The 17108-nt window shown below is 46.9% G+C and overlaps 1 protein-coding gene across 2 annotated transcripts in view; it reads right to left on the bottom strand.

Annotated features, from left to right (window-relative positions):
* nemy (cytochrome b561 family member no extended memory) overlaps window positions 1-14729 on the bottom strand; it is a 165214-nt gene extending 150485 nt beyond the window's left edge. For both annotated transcript variants that reach the window (XM_037429783.2, XM_037429784.2), the window contains exon 1: window positions 14584-14729. In XM_037429783.2, the coding sequence (XP_037285680.1) occupies window positions 14584-14594 (11 nt within the window). In that variant the 5' untranslated portion in view covers window positions 14595-14729. The remainder of the gene's footprint in view (window positions 1-14583) is intronic.
* Between the last annotated feature and the right edge of the window lie 2379 nt (window positions 14730-17108).

Below are 17108 nucleotides of genomic sequence, written 5' to 3'. Positions count from 1 at the left end.
CGGCCAGCGCAGACGTCTTAATGGACTGTAACGGCAGTGCGGTCGGTATACCGGCTCTATAAAGCTTCTCGCTGGTCCTTGTTCGATGACCACATGGCGTCGTGCAACCATACGACGCGCGCCGGTGTCTGTATAGTGGTGTTGCAAGAGCGTGAACGGCAGCGCTTACGGCGAAAGAAGATGTCATCTCTGGAATGTCAGAGGATTCTCCACGAGGAGGAAGTATTAGCGGAAGACGACGAGCATGGACTGTCTGAGGAAAAAGGAAGAACGCGAGCCAGGAGTATCAGGCTGCGTAAGGGCGGACTTGACGGGCAAGGAAGCAGAGAAGCATATATGCATTTGGAGATGTACGCATTGGAGATATGCATTTGGAGATGCAGCGAACAGGACATTGTCACTGTACCTGAACCAACAACTATAACTGTTTCTTGCTCTCAGCCAAAAATACATGTATGAACAGTCAGAGGCAGGCATGGCAAACTTTCCAAAATGACGCACCTGGCTAAAGAAAAGAATCACGTGAATTCTGTCGAACGTGCGCTTCTGTATACGTGCCGTGCCGTTCACCTCACGTATGGGCAACGATGCATGCAACATGCACGTAGTGCAACATGCATGCAACGACGCATGCATGTTGCACTAATAAAGCGCGAAAGCCGATACGTTTCGCTGTGTACAATCGTATGCGCGCATGCTATGCGTGCTAGTACACTTGGCATGATGTGTCGTGAAGCCGTAGGTGCAAGCGTATAAGTGTTTTTTTGGTCGGATCATGTTTTGTCACGACTGAGAGTCGCCTAGTGGTACCTTTCATAGAGTGCTTTAGAAAATGTTTAGTTCAGTTTTAAGAAAGTATCCCGGATTCACTACACCAGTTCGCAGTGCTCTAAAAAGCAACGAATTCTTATTTTGATGCGAAAGCCTCAGACGCGCCATCAAACGCCAAAAAACTACCACTGGCGTCGGTGGCGTCAGCGTCAACATAAGCGAAGCCAACAATCATCATCACGGGGTGATGTAACCATTCGACGTCATTGTGATGCCTTTCATCGCCGAAACATGTGACGTCATCAGTACGTCACTACACCGCATCATCGTTCAGTGAACTAAGGTGGTGCGATCCCGGAGGCATAGAGTTTCTTAAAGTTGACAAGAGGGGACTCTGGCGCTGCGACCGTTTAGCCACCATAAGAATGATGGGTGTATGGTAAATGCACTCGTGGCTTTGTCTATTGCTTTGTTTTTGTTCTGTTTCCAATAAAAGAAAGGACCATTGCGATCTTCGTGACCCGATTTGAATTGGTGAGCCTGAAAGGTTAAGGTGGTGAAGAGCAACTGCTCAACATTCGCTGATCGTCGTCTCGTGACGAAGCGGCTCCAAGCCGCGCGAAGCCAATTGGAGCCAACAGAACGAAGACTAGGCAAATTTTGTGTGCTGTACTGAGAGTTCTCATGCTGGCCATGCGTTGCAGCTCCCATAAACACAAGCGCCAGAGTTCCCTCTTGTAATGTATTATAGGAAGCTCTGTCTCCGTAGGCAAAACCCACGAGATTTGTGCAGGAAGCTTTCTGGGGGGCAAATACAATCGACTGCTTAGAAAAAGAACAAAATGAATTTCAGTTTATAGTTGTATTAGGCGAGTGAATAAGGAACCTTGCACATGCTTTTTTTTTTCCAGACACCCTGGCACACTTGCTCGTGGAATGCCAGTGCCATGCAAACCACGACGTGCAACTGGAGCGGGACCAAGCTCTAAGAATAAACGACGACCACCGAATGGAAACGTGGGAGGCCAAGCTCGTCCTCGAGGACCTGGAAGACAAGCGACAACTCGTTACCAAGGCCAAGAGGGCAGTCGAAGCCAGAGGGATCCTGGACTAGGGAACCCTCCCACCTTAGGGTGGTACCGGGCCTCGCTGTGAACACTGTTTCTAAATAAACGTTTATTTATCTTTCTCTCTCTTTTTCAATATATTTGCGAAAGCAAGTTGATAAGAAGAAAAGCAAACAACCCGGTCGGGCAAATGAAAATATGGTGAGATCACGCGGTGTGCCGCGAATCCGAAAAACAATTACTGCATGTGATACCGCAAGCACACCGCCCCTTCACATATATCCGCGTGCCGTTATGGATTGCTAAGGGCGATGCAATGAATGCAAAGCAATTGAACAAAACAGAAGCACTAAATACTCCGCGCAACACGCTGTCATACCACTTAATGACCGAAAGCGCATACGACGACCTCCAAGTAATGCCAACGCGAAAAAAAAAAAAGGGAAGGATTGGGGGGAAAGCCCAGCTGTAATCAGAAATCAGAAATAAAGAAGAAGACAGGGATATAAACAGGCGCGGCTAGCCGGCGCGTATACGGAGTAATCGTCGCAGCCTTGATGGCCGCGAGCGTCGACATCGCTTGGGACGTTGTCGTGTTTTGTGCACATGGGTGCTGAAAAGTAAGCGAGCTGCCAAATCGAAAAGCAAATGGGAACACACGTCTGACAACAGGCGAGACTCTCTCCCCTCTACAGCACAAGCCAAACGCGTGTCCGGTTCATGCAAATTAATCATGTGGCGTCTGTTTCAGCGCCACTCTCAAGTACGCATGCTCAAAAGCTCCGATGGCCGCACGAGAGATTTCGACAGCCACGGATTGTCTGTCAGCTCGGCGATTAGCGTCAATGCAGCACAGAGAGGCCTACGCGCTGAGGGTGATAGTGTATCAATTGCGACAATTTCGGCGTTCACGAACAGGCTCAAACAAAGCTACTGTTTCGCATAAATGTTTATTCGTTTATTTTTTTAGTTTGGCAGGTACCTCAATGATTTTATTGAGAATAAGAAAAGGCAACGTTGCTGCTATGAATATAGCAGACTTTAACCAACATTTAAGCAGCATTCGCCAACGCCCCACAAACATCGTTATTTAACACGCACTAATAATACGTTCAGTAGTCTAGTATGCGAGTAACATGCAGTAGTTCAATTATGACCAGAGGTCATACACATACCACCACAGAATGTGAATCCACAATTTACGGATAAAACCAAGGTGAAAATGTGGTAATGTATATATACATACTCCATCGAAGTGATTGATTGATTGATTTGTGGGGTTTAACGTCCCAAAACCGCCATACGATTATGAGAGACGCCGTAGTGGAGGGCTCCGGAAATTTCAACCACCTGGGGTTCTTTAACTTGCACCCAAATCTGAGCACACGGGCCTACAACATTTCCGCCTCCGTCGGAAATGCAGCCGCCGCAGCCGGGATTCGATCCCGCGACCTGCGGGTCAGCAGCCGAGCGTCTTAGCCAGGCCACCGCGGTGGGGCTGCTCCATCAAAGTGCGGCGCGCCGCTGTCATGAGGGGGTCGAACACACAACCTCGTGGTTATCAGCGCAATGCCGTATATTTAGTACGAATAAACAGACTGTCCAGCCACGTTTTTCTTTTTAGTTTCTGATATTCAAACCACGTTTAGTCTTTATTATTAAAACCAAAGATTAAACGTGTCTGGACAGTCTGTTTGTTCGTATACTTTTACCCAGCCAGACTGAGCTCTGCAAAATATGTCTACCGTATGTTTATAGTGTACGCCGCAACAGGTCGCTCTTGTGCGCCTGAGATTTCTTCTTCTCGCGATCGAAACTACAAACCTTAGTGACGTCATCACATTTTTTACAGCAAACGTGACGCGATTTTTATCACCCACAAGAACGGGGCGCGAGCCAGACGAGTCATTTCGCCAATTAAGAAGGTCGGCTTACAGGGAACGTCATTAACGCCTGCGCGGCGCCGGCCAACTGCTCACTCGGAAGGAGACGCGTTTTTTAGAACGACTTCATTGCGGCATATACAGTGCTATATAGCGTTAAACGAGAACCTTGAGGGCAATTGCAGCCGCGTTGCAGAGACTCTTGTCGAAACACGTGTCCACGCACTCGCGTCACCCGTCGCCCTTTCAGCTGACATAATCATTCATCAGATAAGCTTTGCGATAATTGCAGGAAAGGTCGGTGTTCGACTGAGAAGGCTTAGGAGCACGCGCACGATATAGTGCGGAAATGCGCAAGTGCATATTGCGATTGCACTACAATCAACGTTTCTCGCGCAAAATTTACAAAAAAAAGCAACTGAAGACAGTGACGATGAGAGTCGTACAATTGACATCAGTGCAAACTGATGTCAGCGCAAACGTGGTATATACATAGATACCACAAGTGTGTGTCATGCATTGTGTGCGTGCGCCACTCGACAGAAATATATCTGTCGAATATATGTACTTAACAAAAGTATCTTGATGCGCGTCTAAAAACATTGTAACGTCCCCCATTTCAACGAACTGCACTTCTTGTCACCGCTATAGGGAGGGCTTCGTCAGGCAGTTTGCTGAGCTGCGTGCCAAGTGTCGTCAGACCACTTATAGATTACAGTTGCACATTCGCCCGGAACATGTAGAGCGAAATCAATGGATTTCGTATCAGTCCTTTTTGCTATTTTGAAAGTAAGAAGCAGAACCCATATGGAATGAAGTAAGGAAACATCCGGACACGCACGCAAGGAGGCAACAGGCGCACGTCTATAGTTTTCAATGTAGGACTCGGCAGTAAAAGCGCGCGTTCCCTTTCGGCCGCAGCTCAAGAACCATAGCACGCACCGGACCCAGGCAAGCGTGAACTTGTCCACACGTCCCGTAGTTGGCTACATGCCATGCCGAAAAAACTCGGTCTCTCTCCGCGGTGCTTTGGAGGTGAAAAAAAAAAAAAAACGCGTTGCGGATTTCTCGCCCGCGCACTCAACCGACCGGGTGTAGTTAAGCTGTACGCACACGCCGAGATAGATCGCGGACGCCAGCGTGTGGCTGACGACAACGCGCTGCTGAACCGACCGAACAAGCAGAGCGGCCGAAGGCAGCCGACCGCGACTGTCAGTCGAGGCGAGTCGAAGAAGCACGCACTTGCGCCGCGGAGGAAAAGACCGCCATGGTTGCGCGACTTCTGCCGCGCAGCTCCATTTCGCGCGTCCATCTTATGTGCACGTTTGTTTTCCTCTCGCCCGTCACGGGTGTCACGTGACAATTTATCATTCGCTGCTTTTTTTTCTTTTTTCATAAGGAACGAGAAGCAGGCGTTGTTCGCGGGCGTTAAACAGAAACTCGCGTGGTCCCATGTGCATAATTTGCCTAAAGGCTCGTTCACATCTGCGACTATGACCGGCCACTAATTATAATTAGTCATAAAGCGACTGGTCGCAAATGACGACTGTTGTCGCAGACTGACTGCCCTGGTTGAGTTGCTCGCTGCTCGATTGTTCAGTCAAGCGACCGCAGCCGCAAACCTCTGAAACAATTCGATGGGCAGGAACCGGATATCGGCTTGTTTCACGGGGCAACGCGAGCAGGCGGGAATTGTGCACGGCAATGTGCATCGGTCACACGCAGCTGCGAAGATCCATCGAATGGAGTCGCTTTTTGATGACGTCATTATGTGACGTCAAGTGATATATCGACATGGTGATGTCATGATGACGATGCGAATTGCGGCGTTATGTGAAGTCATCATGAATTCATCACACGGTGGTGATCTTTCGCACCTCTTCTGTTGACGCAAACGCCGCCGAGGGTCACTTTTCGCGTGCGCTGGGGCATCTAAGGAGAAGCCTTAGGTCTTACAGCCGGTGGTTGTTCTGTGTACGAATACAAAACAAAAACAAAAAAGGCGATAACGGCATGCTACACAATAAGTACATTTCTACAGCAATAGTGTACTATATATATATATATATATATATATATATATATATATATATATATATATATATATATATATATATATATATATATATATATATATATATATATATATATATATATATATATATATATATATATATATATATATATATGATACTGAGTGTGTAGCATGCCGTTATCACCTTTCTTTTTTTCGTATCATGCATGTATTCTTTCATCTTTGTATTTCCACTCCTGCTTACAGCCTTCTAAGGCTAGCAGTACTTTACAAATAGATAAATAAATAAATTTTTGGTTTCGTCCTTTATGTTGCATCATTGGAAGCGATATCAATTTCAGCCGTGGTCAAAGGACCCACGGCGTGCTTGTGTTCAAATCGACTGCTCCATGCACGTGAGCCTTCCTTGCCCATGCTTCGCACACAAGTCCAACTCACTGCCCAACTAGCAGTGCAATCGCGGTATATGTGAATGTGAACTGCATACCAGACACATATAGGATATTTGGCTGCTAAATATTGCGGTCATGATTCCCATTGCGGCCATGCGTAGAATCAATGAACCAGCAATAGGCAGCGCGCTCGGTATACCGAGCGCGCTGATGAAATAGGAATGCGTATATACATACTCCTATTTCATGAGCACGCTTAACAGAGTATGCTGAGGCCTGTATTACACATTTACTGCGCCTTTCAAGAAGTGCGCAGCGAAGGTTACCAAAAGGCGAGTTGTACAATTCTTCATTAAAATGCAACTGACAGTACGGCTGAATACCCGTTGAGCTCTTTTCTCCCTTTTTTTCTAATTTATGCACGGGAAAAAGAAGCTGAGAAGTGTGCTTCGAGGTATTCGACGCCTGAAATCGGTATATAACGAGAGGGGAACGAATTTCGCCCAAGGTTATAAGCATGCCCGCGTAGTTGCGTTATGCGTGACACGCGCCGAACGTGAGCATGGTGACAACACGTGCTTTCTTCGACGCCGTCTCGTCGCGGTTGCGTCTGCACCGAGGACCTTGATGTCCAATCGAGCATCACCGTCACACGCCAGTTGGCCCTGCGCGCCGCCCAAGCAGTGCGCGAGCGTCGTTTCATACTTTTCACCGTAGACCCGTGACATACCTCTCCCGCTGGGGGCCGGAGACTTTATTGTTCTTTTTGTGTGTGTGTGTGGAATGGAAAGGGGGATACAAAACGGGCTCGCCATTATGTGGACGGAGCAGAACACATGTCCGGGTGCTAGCTGGACCTTACACAACGCAAGAAACGCCAGAGCAAGGATAGGACCTTTGTCGAAAACGGCGAAGAATCAGCGCGTGAATGTTACGCTGACTTGCCTTTTCGCAAGTCATCACGAATGGGGTCTCTGGACGTTCCCGTAAACATAATGGGAAAAAAGAGTCGGAAGAAAAGGCAGAAGGACGAATTTCGGCTCTATTTTAGAACTATCTGTGTTCGATACGCATAGGCGTGAGCAGAGAAGTGGGTGGGGTCAAGAGGGCGGCCACCCCTCCCCCCTATAGTCACCTGAGAGGGGTTGATGTCTGCCCCATACACTGAGTTACTAGGGGGGGGGGGAGGTGCTGCGACAGACCTTCACCCCCTGGAGGGGAACTCTACGCACTCCTATGGTTCTATGGGCTCGAGCTAAGGTGTTAGGCTACTCCCCTCTGCGGCGCTGTAGTTCTCGAACGCAACCAAGAAGAGCCGGTCATCCGGGTACAAAGGCTTACCACGACGTTCAACAACTATCGTAGGGTGCAGCAGCTAAAAGCTCCTGCTAATACAGGCATCCGTATGGGGCCCTGTCGGCTGCAGCTTTCTCGTATAATTTATTACTGTGATAGCAATTATTCGGCTGTAAAACACATCGAAAAACGTAACGGACGGATCCCGGTGACCTCCTCCCACGTGAGATGTAGAGACTGCGGGATTTCACGGCCAACCCCCCCCCCCCCCCTTTCCCCCCTTGATCGACAGGCCGAAACACCTTTCCGTAACGCCGCTCCAATAGCCTACAAACGACGCCGAGCAGAGATGGATCCGTTCCATTGTCGCGCACCGATCCGCTTTTAGGAGCGCAGTCAGCAAACCGTAAACGTTATAAGGGACGGAAGCAACTGACCCGGCCGCGCGCATAACTCCTCTCATCTCGTATACTCGCCAAGGACTTGCCGTCCATTGTAAAACTTTTCAAAGGAATGATTCACGTCTGTAGCATGCGGCCCCCGTGGCAACAGCAGCGCCCGACGCGGCAGCCACGCAGAAGGACGCCGTCTGAGGTCGCAGCCCGCATTGTTCGCAGTCCCGCACATCGTATACGCCACGCTATACGCGAGTCCCGAGCGACCCCGCCAACCTGAAATCAGAGCAGCCCACAGCCGATGCCCGGACCAGAGGGCGCTGCGATTGCGTGCCTATAGCTCAGCTTGCAGATGGCACGATGCGAAAGAATGCGCTTCGGTATACAAGCCGAACCAGGCCTGTCTCTGTCACTGCAATTAGGGGCCGATGCCGAAGGAAAACGCTGAAGATGCGTGCGGCCATTATCGTGACGACGAGGTTGGTCGTGTCGCCGTCCGCGGTGCATGCCATGTGCGCGCCGGGTCATTACACCGGGTGCATTAGGAAGGTCACGTGACCTATAGGAGGGTAGACAACCTATGCAGGACGGTATAGAAGGTCACGTGGTGCCGCCCAAATGAGCGGCCCGCAGTGTGCCGCCGATATTGAGACACACGAGGCTTGTCGGAAGCACGTGCATGCACCGAGTGGCTTAAGACCCTCTGTGCGTGAGTTTATCACACGGAAACTCGGTGTAAAACAAGTATGCATTTGTCTAAAGCTTATAGATAACAAAGCCGCCCCAATTCGCGACAAACATTTAGCTATACAAAAAAAGGAGCGCAATTTATACAAGAATATAAAGAAAGAACAACGATTTAAAGTGCGAGCGCGTACCCACCCGAACAAGCTTAAGTTTACTTAAACATTGTGTCGCAAGTCACGCGACAAATAGGCAACCGTTCTTGTGGAGTTTCAATTTAAGCTTAAGTGTGCCTTCAAGCTAACTTAATTGCTAAGATTAATTTTATGTCTTATTAGCAGAATGTATAGGCCCTTTAAATCAACAATATTTCTTTAGGCGTTCAGCTGCCGTATATATACGCCCCGCAACTGCATGCAGATTATCCACTTCGATCCTTGGCAGCTTTCCTGCAAGGCTGCAGCTTCCAATATGATGGCGGCAGATTTGAAATATTCCAAATATATGAGCGCAATAATTGCTATGCCATCACGTGGTAACAAGACACGCGAAGATCTGTGGTCATTTTGCAAGGTCCGAACTATTCAACGATCGCCGTGGGCACTATTCGTTCGGCGAAACCTCAATCGTTTGGAGACTATACGAGAGATCACGGAATAACCGTCTCGTGTGCAACGATCCGCCGCCACTCCGAGTCACGTGCGTCTCGGACAACTGCGTGCGACCGCCGGCGTTCAACGTCACGTGACGTCACTGTGACGTCACACTCATAACGCATGCACAGCGGCGGGCAGCCAGTGAGTGGCCGCACGCACGGCTTCGGTCAAGCGCCCGAGTCGGGATCGCGAGTCCGCGCTGGGAAACCGGGAGTATCAGGCACGCGCGTTTGATCAACAGGGAGGACGCTTGAAGCGGTTGGCTGCGTTCGCGGCTGCGCTTTGTCAATCCCTATACTGTGACAATTAAAAAAGCAGCTATAGCGCTTATTTTCACTATGATCCAACGCGTGACCGAGAACTCGGCGGCGATAAATTTGTCCGAGCCCGCAGCGGTATTGCGATAGAACGTGTTGATGCCCACGTCCATCCACTGCATGCGCTTCTGACGGCCATTTCTTCCACACGACGTCTTTCACTGCAACTTTTGACGATAAACAGCAGCCGTCCCGTTAAGGGTCGCTGTCATACATCTTCGTTACAGCCTCCGTACAAGCAGAGTTTCGTGTTTCAAGTTGGTTTCGGTTAGGTATGTATACCTTTCATTCGTTTTCTGACTGCGTGCTGCGAGCATGTTTTTCTCCTTCTTCCCTTTTATTCCTTAGAGTAAGCTCATTCATAGTTGTAGCTGTTCTCACTCCCTTTTCTTTATAAGCGCCCTCATAAAACAAACTTCGTCCACTGATAAGTCACTTGCCACATACCAATAAAGGATACGTTCAATGCATGCCTTGTTCTCTCAATGATAACTTCTGTGTACCAGATAGATGCTATTTGAGAATTTCATGCGCCGATCTAAATGACTATTCGTAACCGTCCTTGAACGGTACTTATACACGGCGTTCAAATTATCACTCAGTGTGGTTAAAAAAAAACAAAAAAACAGAGGAATGGCGTTACGCGAAGTACAGCTCCCAGTGTATTGCAGTATCGCGAAGTACAGTGTCCCAGTGTACTGCAGTAACCGCTACCAATTTTTTCGTTAATGATATACAAATATTTAGTCATGCATTATCATATTTGTAACTTGAAAAAGTAGTCACCTAATAACCAAAGAGTCAATGAGGCAGATCTGCAAATGTTGAAACATCTGTCTGTGCTACTTTCAACAACGTATAGTAACTGCGTGTGCTCCTTTTTTTTTAAATAAGAAAAGCCCACGAAATACAATCTATAACAGTGAATAAACCGCTGCGCGCATCACACACACAAAAAAAGCACCCTCAAACAAGCTCACTTTCAGAAAGACGGTTGCAATGAAAGAAATGTAGAAAGAAAAAAAAAACAAATCGCACTATCTGCCACTTCCCGTCCGAAGAAACGCCAGTGGCCTTGATCTCACACAGACAAGCTGTAATCGCTCTAATCGGAACAGTGATCCAGCCGCTAACAGTTGACCATGAGATATAAATGATGATAGCGACCTACAATCAAGCGGAAGGAATCCCTGCAAAACTGCGACACATGCTGTGGGCACCCGACCCTTTCCCATGTGCAAAACGTTGTCCCTGGCAACGGAAAAGAGGCAAAGCGGTTGCTTCCAGTAAGATCACTTGAGGGCGCTGCTTTCTTTTGCGGGGGTGAGCGTTTAATCACGTGCCGTTTTTCAAATTTGGCGGGCTCTCTTTAATCACAGAAAAAAAATGGCACGCAATTAATATGTTGTTGGAAGTAGCACAGACAAATGACATTTCATCATGTGCACATCTGTCTCGTTGATATTTTGATAATACGGCGAGTACTTTTTGAGTTACAAAAATAGTTAGACTAATTAGTTAATATTTACCGAAAATTTAATAGCGGCTACTTAGGCATACTGGGAAAGATGTGCATTAAGTTTGCTTCACGTATTTTTTTAGTTTTTAAAAACGTGCTGCGTAATATTTGGGACGTCCTGAACAGTTTTTAGCAGTTGTTGGTGCTCTATCAAAATAAGGATTCGGGAAAGAAAGAAAAAAAAAACGAAGAGTCATGGCCCTAGAAGTTTATCAAATTTCTTTGAAAAGCCACAGAAAGGGTTTGCTATAGAATCGGCAATTCATATTCCGCTTCGTATGTAACATTCGGATATTTCAGGCAATTATATAGCTGGGCGGCCGCAAGAGCTATGCCGACTCGAACGGCCAGCCATTGCCAATGGGCGCGCGCCTCCACAAAGCTGCAGCGGATGCTCAACTTAACTTATCTACTGCCTCGTGTGCCCGGCTTAGGTAGCACTCTGTGGAAGCGGGATCCTGAGCCGTGCATCAAAGTTTACGCCTTTCGAGAACAAGCGCGCTTCGAGACAGAGCTTGAGAAACGTATAGTGCGCTGTATACATAGCACTCATGAACAGGAGGTATATTAAAGCGAAGTTTTCTTTGCAAACCCCCTTCCCCTTTCCGCTTTTTATATCTGGTAGCGGCATGACTCAGCTGCATTGCCTTATAGGTCCCCGACTTGTATCTATGACTGAGGAATATAGAGTCTCCGACAAATATCCCCCCTCGACATCAGCATCCCGCGATGCGCTGACCATGCATTCGTCGACCACCTTTCACCAACAAAAAAAAAAGAAAAAGAAAAACCGGCTTGCTTTTTGAAATCAATCAATCAATCAATTAATCAATTAACCAGTTTATAATCATATAACCTTATAAACCTCATAAGGTCCCGTTACGTGTAAATCATAAAGTCCTATCATAAATGTGCTTCTTCGTTGGTGTTGCTCTATCTTTTTTTTTTCTTGTTCAAATTGAAGTTTATTTTTTATGTATGCTTTGTTAACACAACCTGTTTCTTTAAATACATACTTAATTACACCTCCTATATAGTAGCCAGTGGCTATGGGTCTTGCCAGTGCTGTGTATTTTCATATACTATGAAATAAATAAATAAATAAATAAATAAATAATGAACCATTTTATGAATGAACGAAATAATGAATTATGTATTACAGTCTTCGCCAGCATCCCAAACGAAACAACACAGAGCAATCATAAGTGTCGGCAGGAGATTGTTTTGGGGGTTGCAAAGCCCACGTTGCATGGCAGCTGGGGGAAAAGAGCAGCCCTGGTGTGGCTTGTGGGAGATGGGGAGGAGGCAAATGCCCCCTTTTCACCTCCCAGCTGAGGTCTAGAGCAACTGAGGTAAAGCAAAATAACTGTTTTTTTTTTTTTTTCGAGCAAGAACGACCTCGAAAAACTGTGATGCGAAGATCCGCTGAGTGAAGATTCAAATAAGACGAGTCGAATCTGCTGACATTGAGTGTTTTGAAGCAAGACGGAAAGAATAGATGTTGAATACTGATTAATTCTTTTGTGTATAGCTCATAGGTGAGGGGGTGTGTGCTTTACACGTATTCATCTATGCTGTTTGCTTTAAGTACAAGCCACAAAAGTATGCCTGCTTGCTTCGTCCATGGTGTGCATGCAATGGGGTTAGGTCAGGTTTAGGTATACATTTTCTTTTCCAGCAATAAAGCATTTAGTTGTGAGCCAGCGCTCGTATTGTGTACTTTCTTGTCATTGTCTTCTTAGCGTTGTCTTAATTTTTTTTTCGCCTCATTCTACAGTTCATCGTTGCATCTATCGTATTCTGCTTCTTTCGCACTTTTCCCCGTCAGAGCGTGACCAACCGATCTACACACTCAGCGGCCTTCCTTTTATCTCCACGCTGATTCTGTATATCCCTCCTTCTTTGACAATGGTTTAACGAGTGTCGCGTCATCCATGGCCGTCAAACAAAAGCGGCATGACCACCTACAATACAACGATGAAGAGGAACTAAGATCTGAATGTCGTTCGAAGCCTTTAGTGGTTTCTGTGTTCGCGTAATGATTGCATCACAATAAATCAGCCTTCACTGTGAAGTAATATCGGCCAGAGGCAGCTCGGTATGAATGAAGGAACAGGAGAGATGGGAAAGCCAGTGATGTTAACCAGTCTAGCAAGACTACATGGTGTGCTGCCCTACACTGCAGGGTAGCTTTTGTAAACGAAGGAGCACAGCTGTGTATATAGAGACAGTCACTGAGTTAACACCGGACCCTTGCAACCAACGGTTATATCAAAGTTACTGCCGAGTAATATTCGATAAGAAATTGCGTCGTATAACAAAGAAAGTAATACTGAAAATGTAGGGAGTACACCCTGACAATATAAGGTGACGCTGGAGCAAGTAAATATCGTCCTTATTAGAAACAAAGAAAAGTTTATGAATGCCACGCATGGTTAAACTGTCAGCGTGAGCATATGGAGCATGTACGAAATTGCGTAGCTGTGGGGTTTGCAGATGACCTGCTTATACGGACAGGTTTTGTACGCAGAAAGTGTGACAAATCAATCGAGAGACAACGTAACGATGTTTGGCGTAGTCTTCTTTATGGCTTTTCCGTCCCCAACACGTCCAATCCGGAGTGTATTCGAGCGGTACAAATTTCCCGCGCCAATATTTTTTTATAGACAACGCGATCAGCTCTGGCCACTGCGAACTTCGCGAAGAAACACCTAAAGAGCCGCGACTTTAGTTGCGAAGATGTCGCGAATGAGCCAACGATGTTCAGTTATTGAAACCCAAGCAGGAACGCATGATACATGTTATACTGCCACGCACAAGGCACACATTCGCGTGACAAGTGCTACTCCTGGCCCCTCTTACCAGTTGCGCATACGTAAGTGATTCCTCACTTTTCCTCGTAGTCGCGGCAAGCACGAGAGCAAAAAAAAAAAAAAAAAAAGCAGCAGCTCTATTCGGTGCGTGATCCGTGTGGATCCGTGTGGCATCGATGACCAGAGAAATTCGGGAGAAGACTAGTACGTGAATGAGTTCGCAAACAAAAAGCACGCACCATTTGATGCACCTTAATAACAAAAAAAAAAAGAAAGAAAAGGAAATAGAGAGGGCGAGGGGAGAACGTGCAGTCGAGCCCCGCTTGTGTAAGTGTGGCTTCACTGCAATGTATCTATGAGCAGAGCGAGCTTTCCTGTGAACCTATATAACTTAGACTGATAATTCGACCATTTCGGAAAGCGCGATTGAACTGTCGCTGTCAGGCCTCAAAGGACTAATATGCCAGAATGAGACAGCAATCTTTTTTTTTTTTACGCACACTAATCCTACTTAAAATAGCCACATGTAGCTCAAGGCATACTGCTACAAATTAGTTTAGTGTGCGCCACGCTAAATGTTGCATCGTCAGTTTCCAGCGGCTCAGTAGAAACGTTTTAGGTTTAGACGGTCAGTACCGGCTTACCGGTCCCGCGCGTTGCTTGCAGCGCTCGCAGCAGCGGCTCAGCGCTTCCACGGCCGCCGCCAAGAGCGCGCTTTCCAGCGCACATGTTGCTCAAGAACTCCTCGCACTCACTTGGATGCCATATCTCCAACGTTGGGCGAGCTGTCGCGGAAAATCCGACAGAATGGAACGGTCACCGGGACGAGCTTCGACGGCGTTGACGACGATGGTATGCGTCGGAGCGGGAAGACACCGTTATCCGCGTGCACAAGCTGCCACAGACGGCAAAACTTTTTTTCACCCGAGTCTCTCGCGCGCTCAACACGCTTTCCAAACGTCGAAGCTGCCGAAGCGCGCTCCTCGCGCTCCGTCCCAAGCAAAGCGAAGCAAAAAGCGGCGAGTCACCACGTGACCCCAGACGCGCACCGCGATTGGCTAGCATCCGGAGCGGCGGGGCCCCGGCGGAGAGCGGCGTGGGGGCAAATTGCGCTCCAGCGAGAGAGGGGCCCGGCGGGAAAAGAAAGCACTGAAACAAAAAGAATTCCGAGTCTTTCAAGTAAAGATCAAAAACTCGTCCAGCAGGTATAAGGACCCTTAGCAAAGGGGCGACGTTTCTTCCGTAAACCCAGCGTAACCCAAGAATGAAGCGAGCGGAGTGGCGCGGGGAAAGCAATTCTGTTTGTGGCAGGCGGTGCGGGTTTTCGTTCCGCTATCTACCTGCCGCACTTTCGAATTAGAATTATGAAAAAGGAGCTCAACCTCCACATGTGGCACCGTCCGGAAAGCCCCGCAAGCTTCTCCAATGCTCTGAGAAGCCGTTTGGCTCACAGGTTTCCGAGACTGTAATTTACATGCAACACATATAGCCTGGAGATTCAAAACAAGCAGTCGTATTTACAGCTAAGTTCACTATTCTATTTATGGTGAAGTGTATTCAATTAACATAATAATGTTATAAAAACGTTAACACGTTGAAAATAGGTACAGGAAGTTCCATCATGCCTGGACTCGGCTGATGAAAGCGTGAACAGCTGCTGAGATACCACGAAGAGACAAGGCTCAATGTTGCCTAACAACACGTGAAGAGAACAGGTCGCGTGTAAGCGAATTAGAATAGGCTTATCTTAACTGCAATACTTCCTACAGCTAGGCAATACAGACTTGTCCAGTATATAACAATGTACAGAGCTACCTACCTTCAGTCTAATCTGGCAACATTATCACTAAACATCTAAAGTATAGTAGACGACTCCAGTTGAGATGAACTTCGGATATAAGGAACCATATGTAATCATTCGGTCTGTTTCACGAAGACTTAACGCATGAAAATGCCGCTTATAACCCGAACCGCTGATCCGGTTTAGCCGCGCTTCCGTATAGATGCCGCCAACATCCGCTGTACTCGTTTCAGCAGGATCCTTGGATGGGCAGACTTGGATGGCGCTAGTCTGTAAACTATAAAAATGGGCAAGACAGTATTAGGAGAAGGCAGGTATAGTGAAAACGACCACGATGCATATCTTGTCGCATATATTGACTGCACATGGGAAAAAAGGAACACGTGCCACGCATATAGATTTTTTTTTTATTTTCGTAGAATCATTGAGCGCTATAGTCCCGTCTGTTGTGCTTCACTTTACCAAGTATGCACCACCGACTAGCCCAAACTTCATCTTCTAAAGACGAACATACTACAGTAACGTGAAAATCGTGGCATGCAGCTCATGTGCGTCATGATTTCCATGGTACAGTCCTGGTGATCTCGCGGCAGTTTCATGAACATAATATATATGAAGATTGATTGATATGTGGGGTTTAACGTCCCAAAACCACCATATGATTACGAGAGACGTCGTAGCGGAGGGCTCCGGAAATTTTGACCACCCGGGGTTCTTTAACGTGCACCGAAATCTGAGTACACGGGCCTACAACATTTCCGCCTCCATCGGAAATGCAGCCGCCGCAGCCGGGATTTGATCCCGCGACCTGTGGTTCAGCAGCCGAGTACCTTAGCCACTAGACCACCGCGGTGGGGCTAATATATATGAAGAAGTTACCAAACTATCACATTCTTGTATGACGAACATAGCAGTTCGTAACATGAAAATAGCCAGATCCATGCCATGTATCTTATGACTTACGTGACTCGGTTTGGTGCTCTTTCTACCGTTTTGTTATATAAAATATTGATTTTCCCATGCCATATAGCGTAAAGAAACATAAAAGGCAGGTTAAAAGCATGTAATGCATGAAATGCACATCATGATTCACATGACACCATCTCAGTGCTCGCGTTCATTCCATCACAGTTATATATATAGAATCTATCTATCTATCTATCTATCTATCTATCTATCTATCTATCTATCTATCTATCTATCTATCTATCTATCTATCTATCTATCTATCTATCTATCTATCTATCTATCTATCTATCTATCTATCTATCTATCTATCTATCTATCTATCTATCTACCTACCTACCTACCTACCTACCTACCTACCTACCTACCTACCTACCTACCTACCTACCTACCTACCTACCTACCTACCTACCTACCTACCTACCTACCTACCTACCTATCTATCTATCTATCTATCTATCTATCTATCTATCTATCTAGGCATTAATATCATGAAATGCATGCCATGTGCCG

Source organism: Rhipicephalus microplus, chromosome 1 (genome assembly GCF_043290135.1).
Source record: "Rhipicephalus microplus isolate Deutch F79 chromosome 1, USDA_Rmic, whole genome shotgun sequence".
NCBI classification, from domain to species: domain Eukaryota; kingdom Metazoa; phylum Arthropoda; class Arachnida; order Ixodida; family Ixodidae; genus Rhipicephalus; species Rhipicephalus microplus.
Note: the sequence above shows the minus strand (reverse complement) of the source record. Positions and strands in the feature narration are given on the sequence as shown.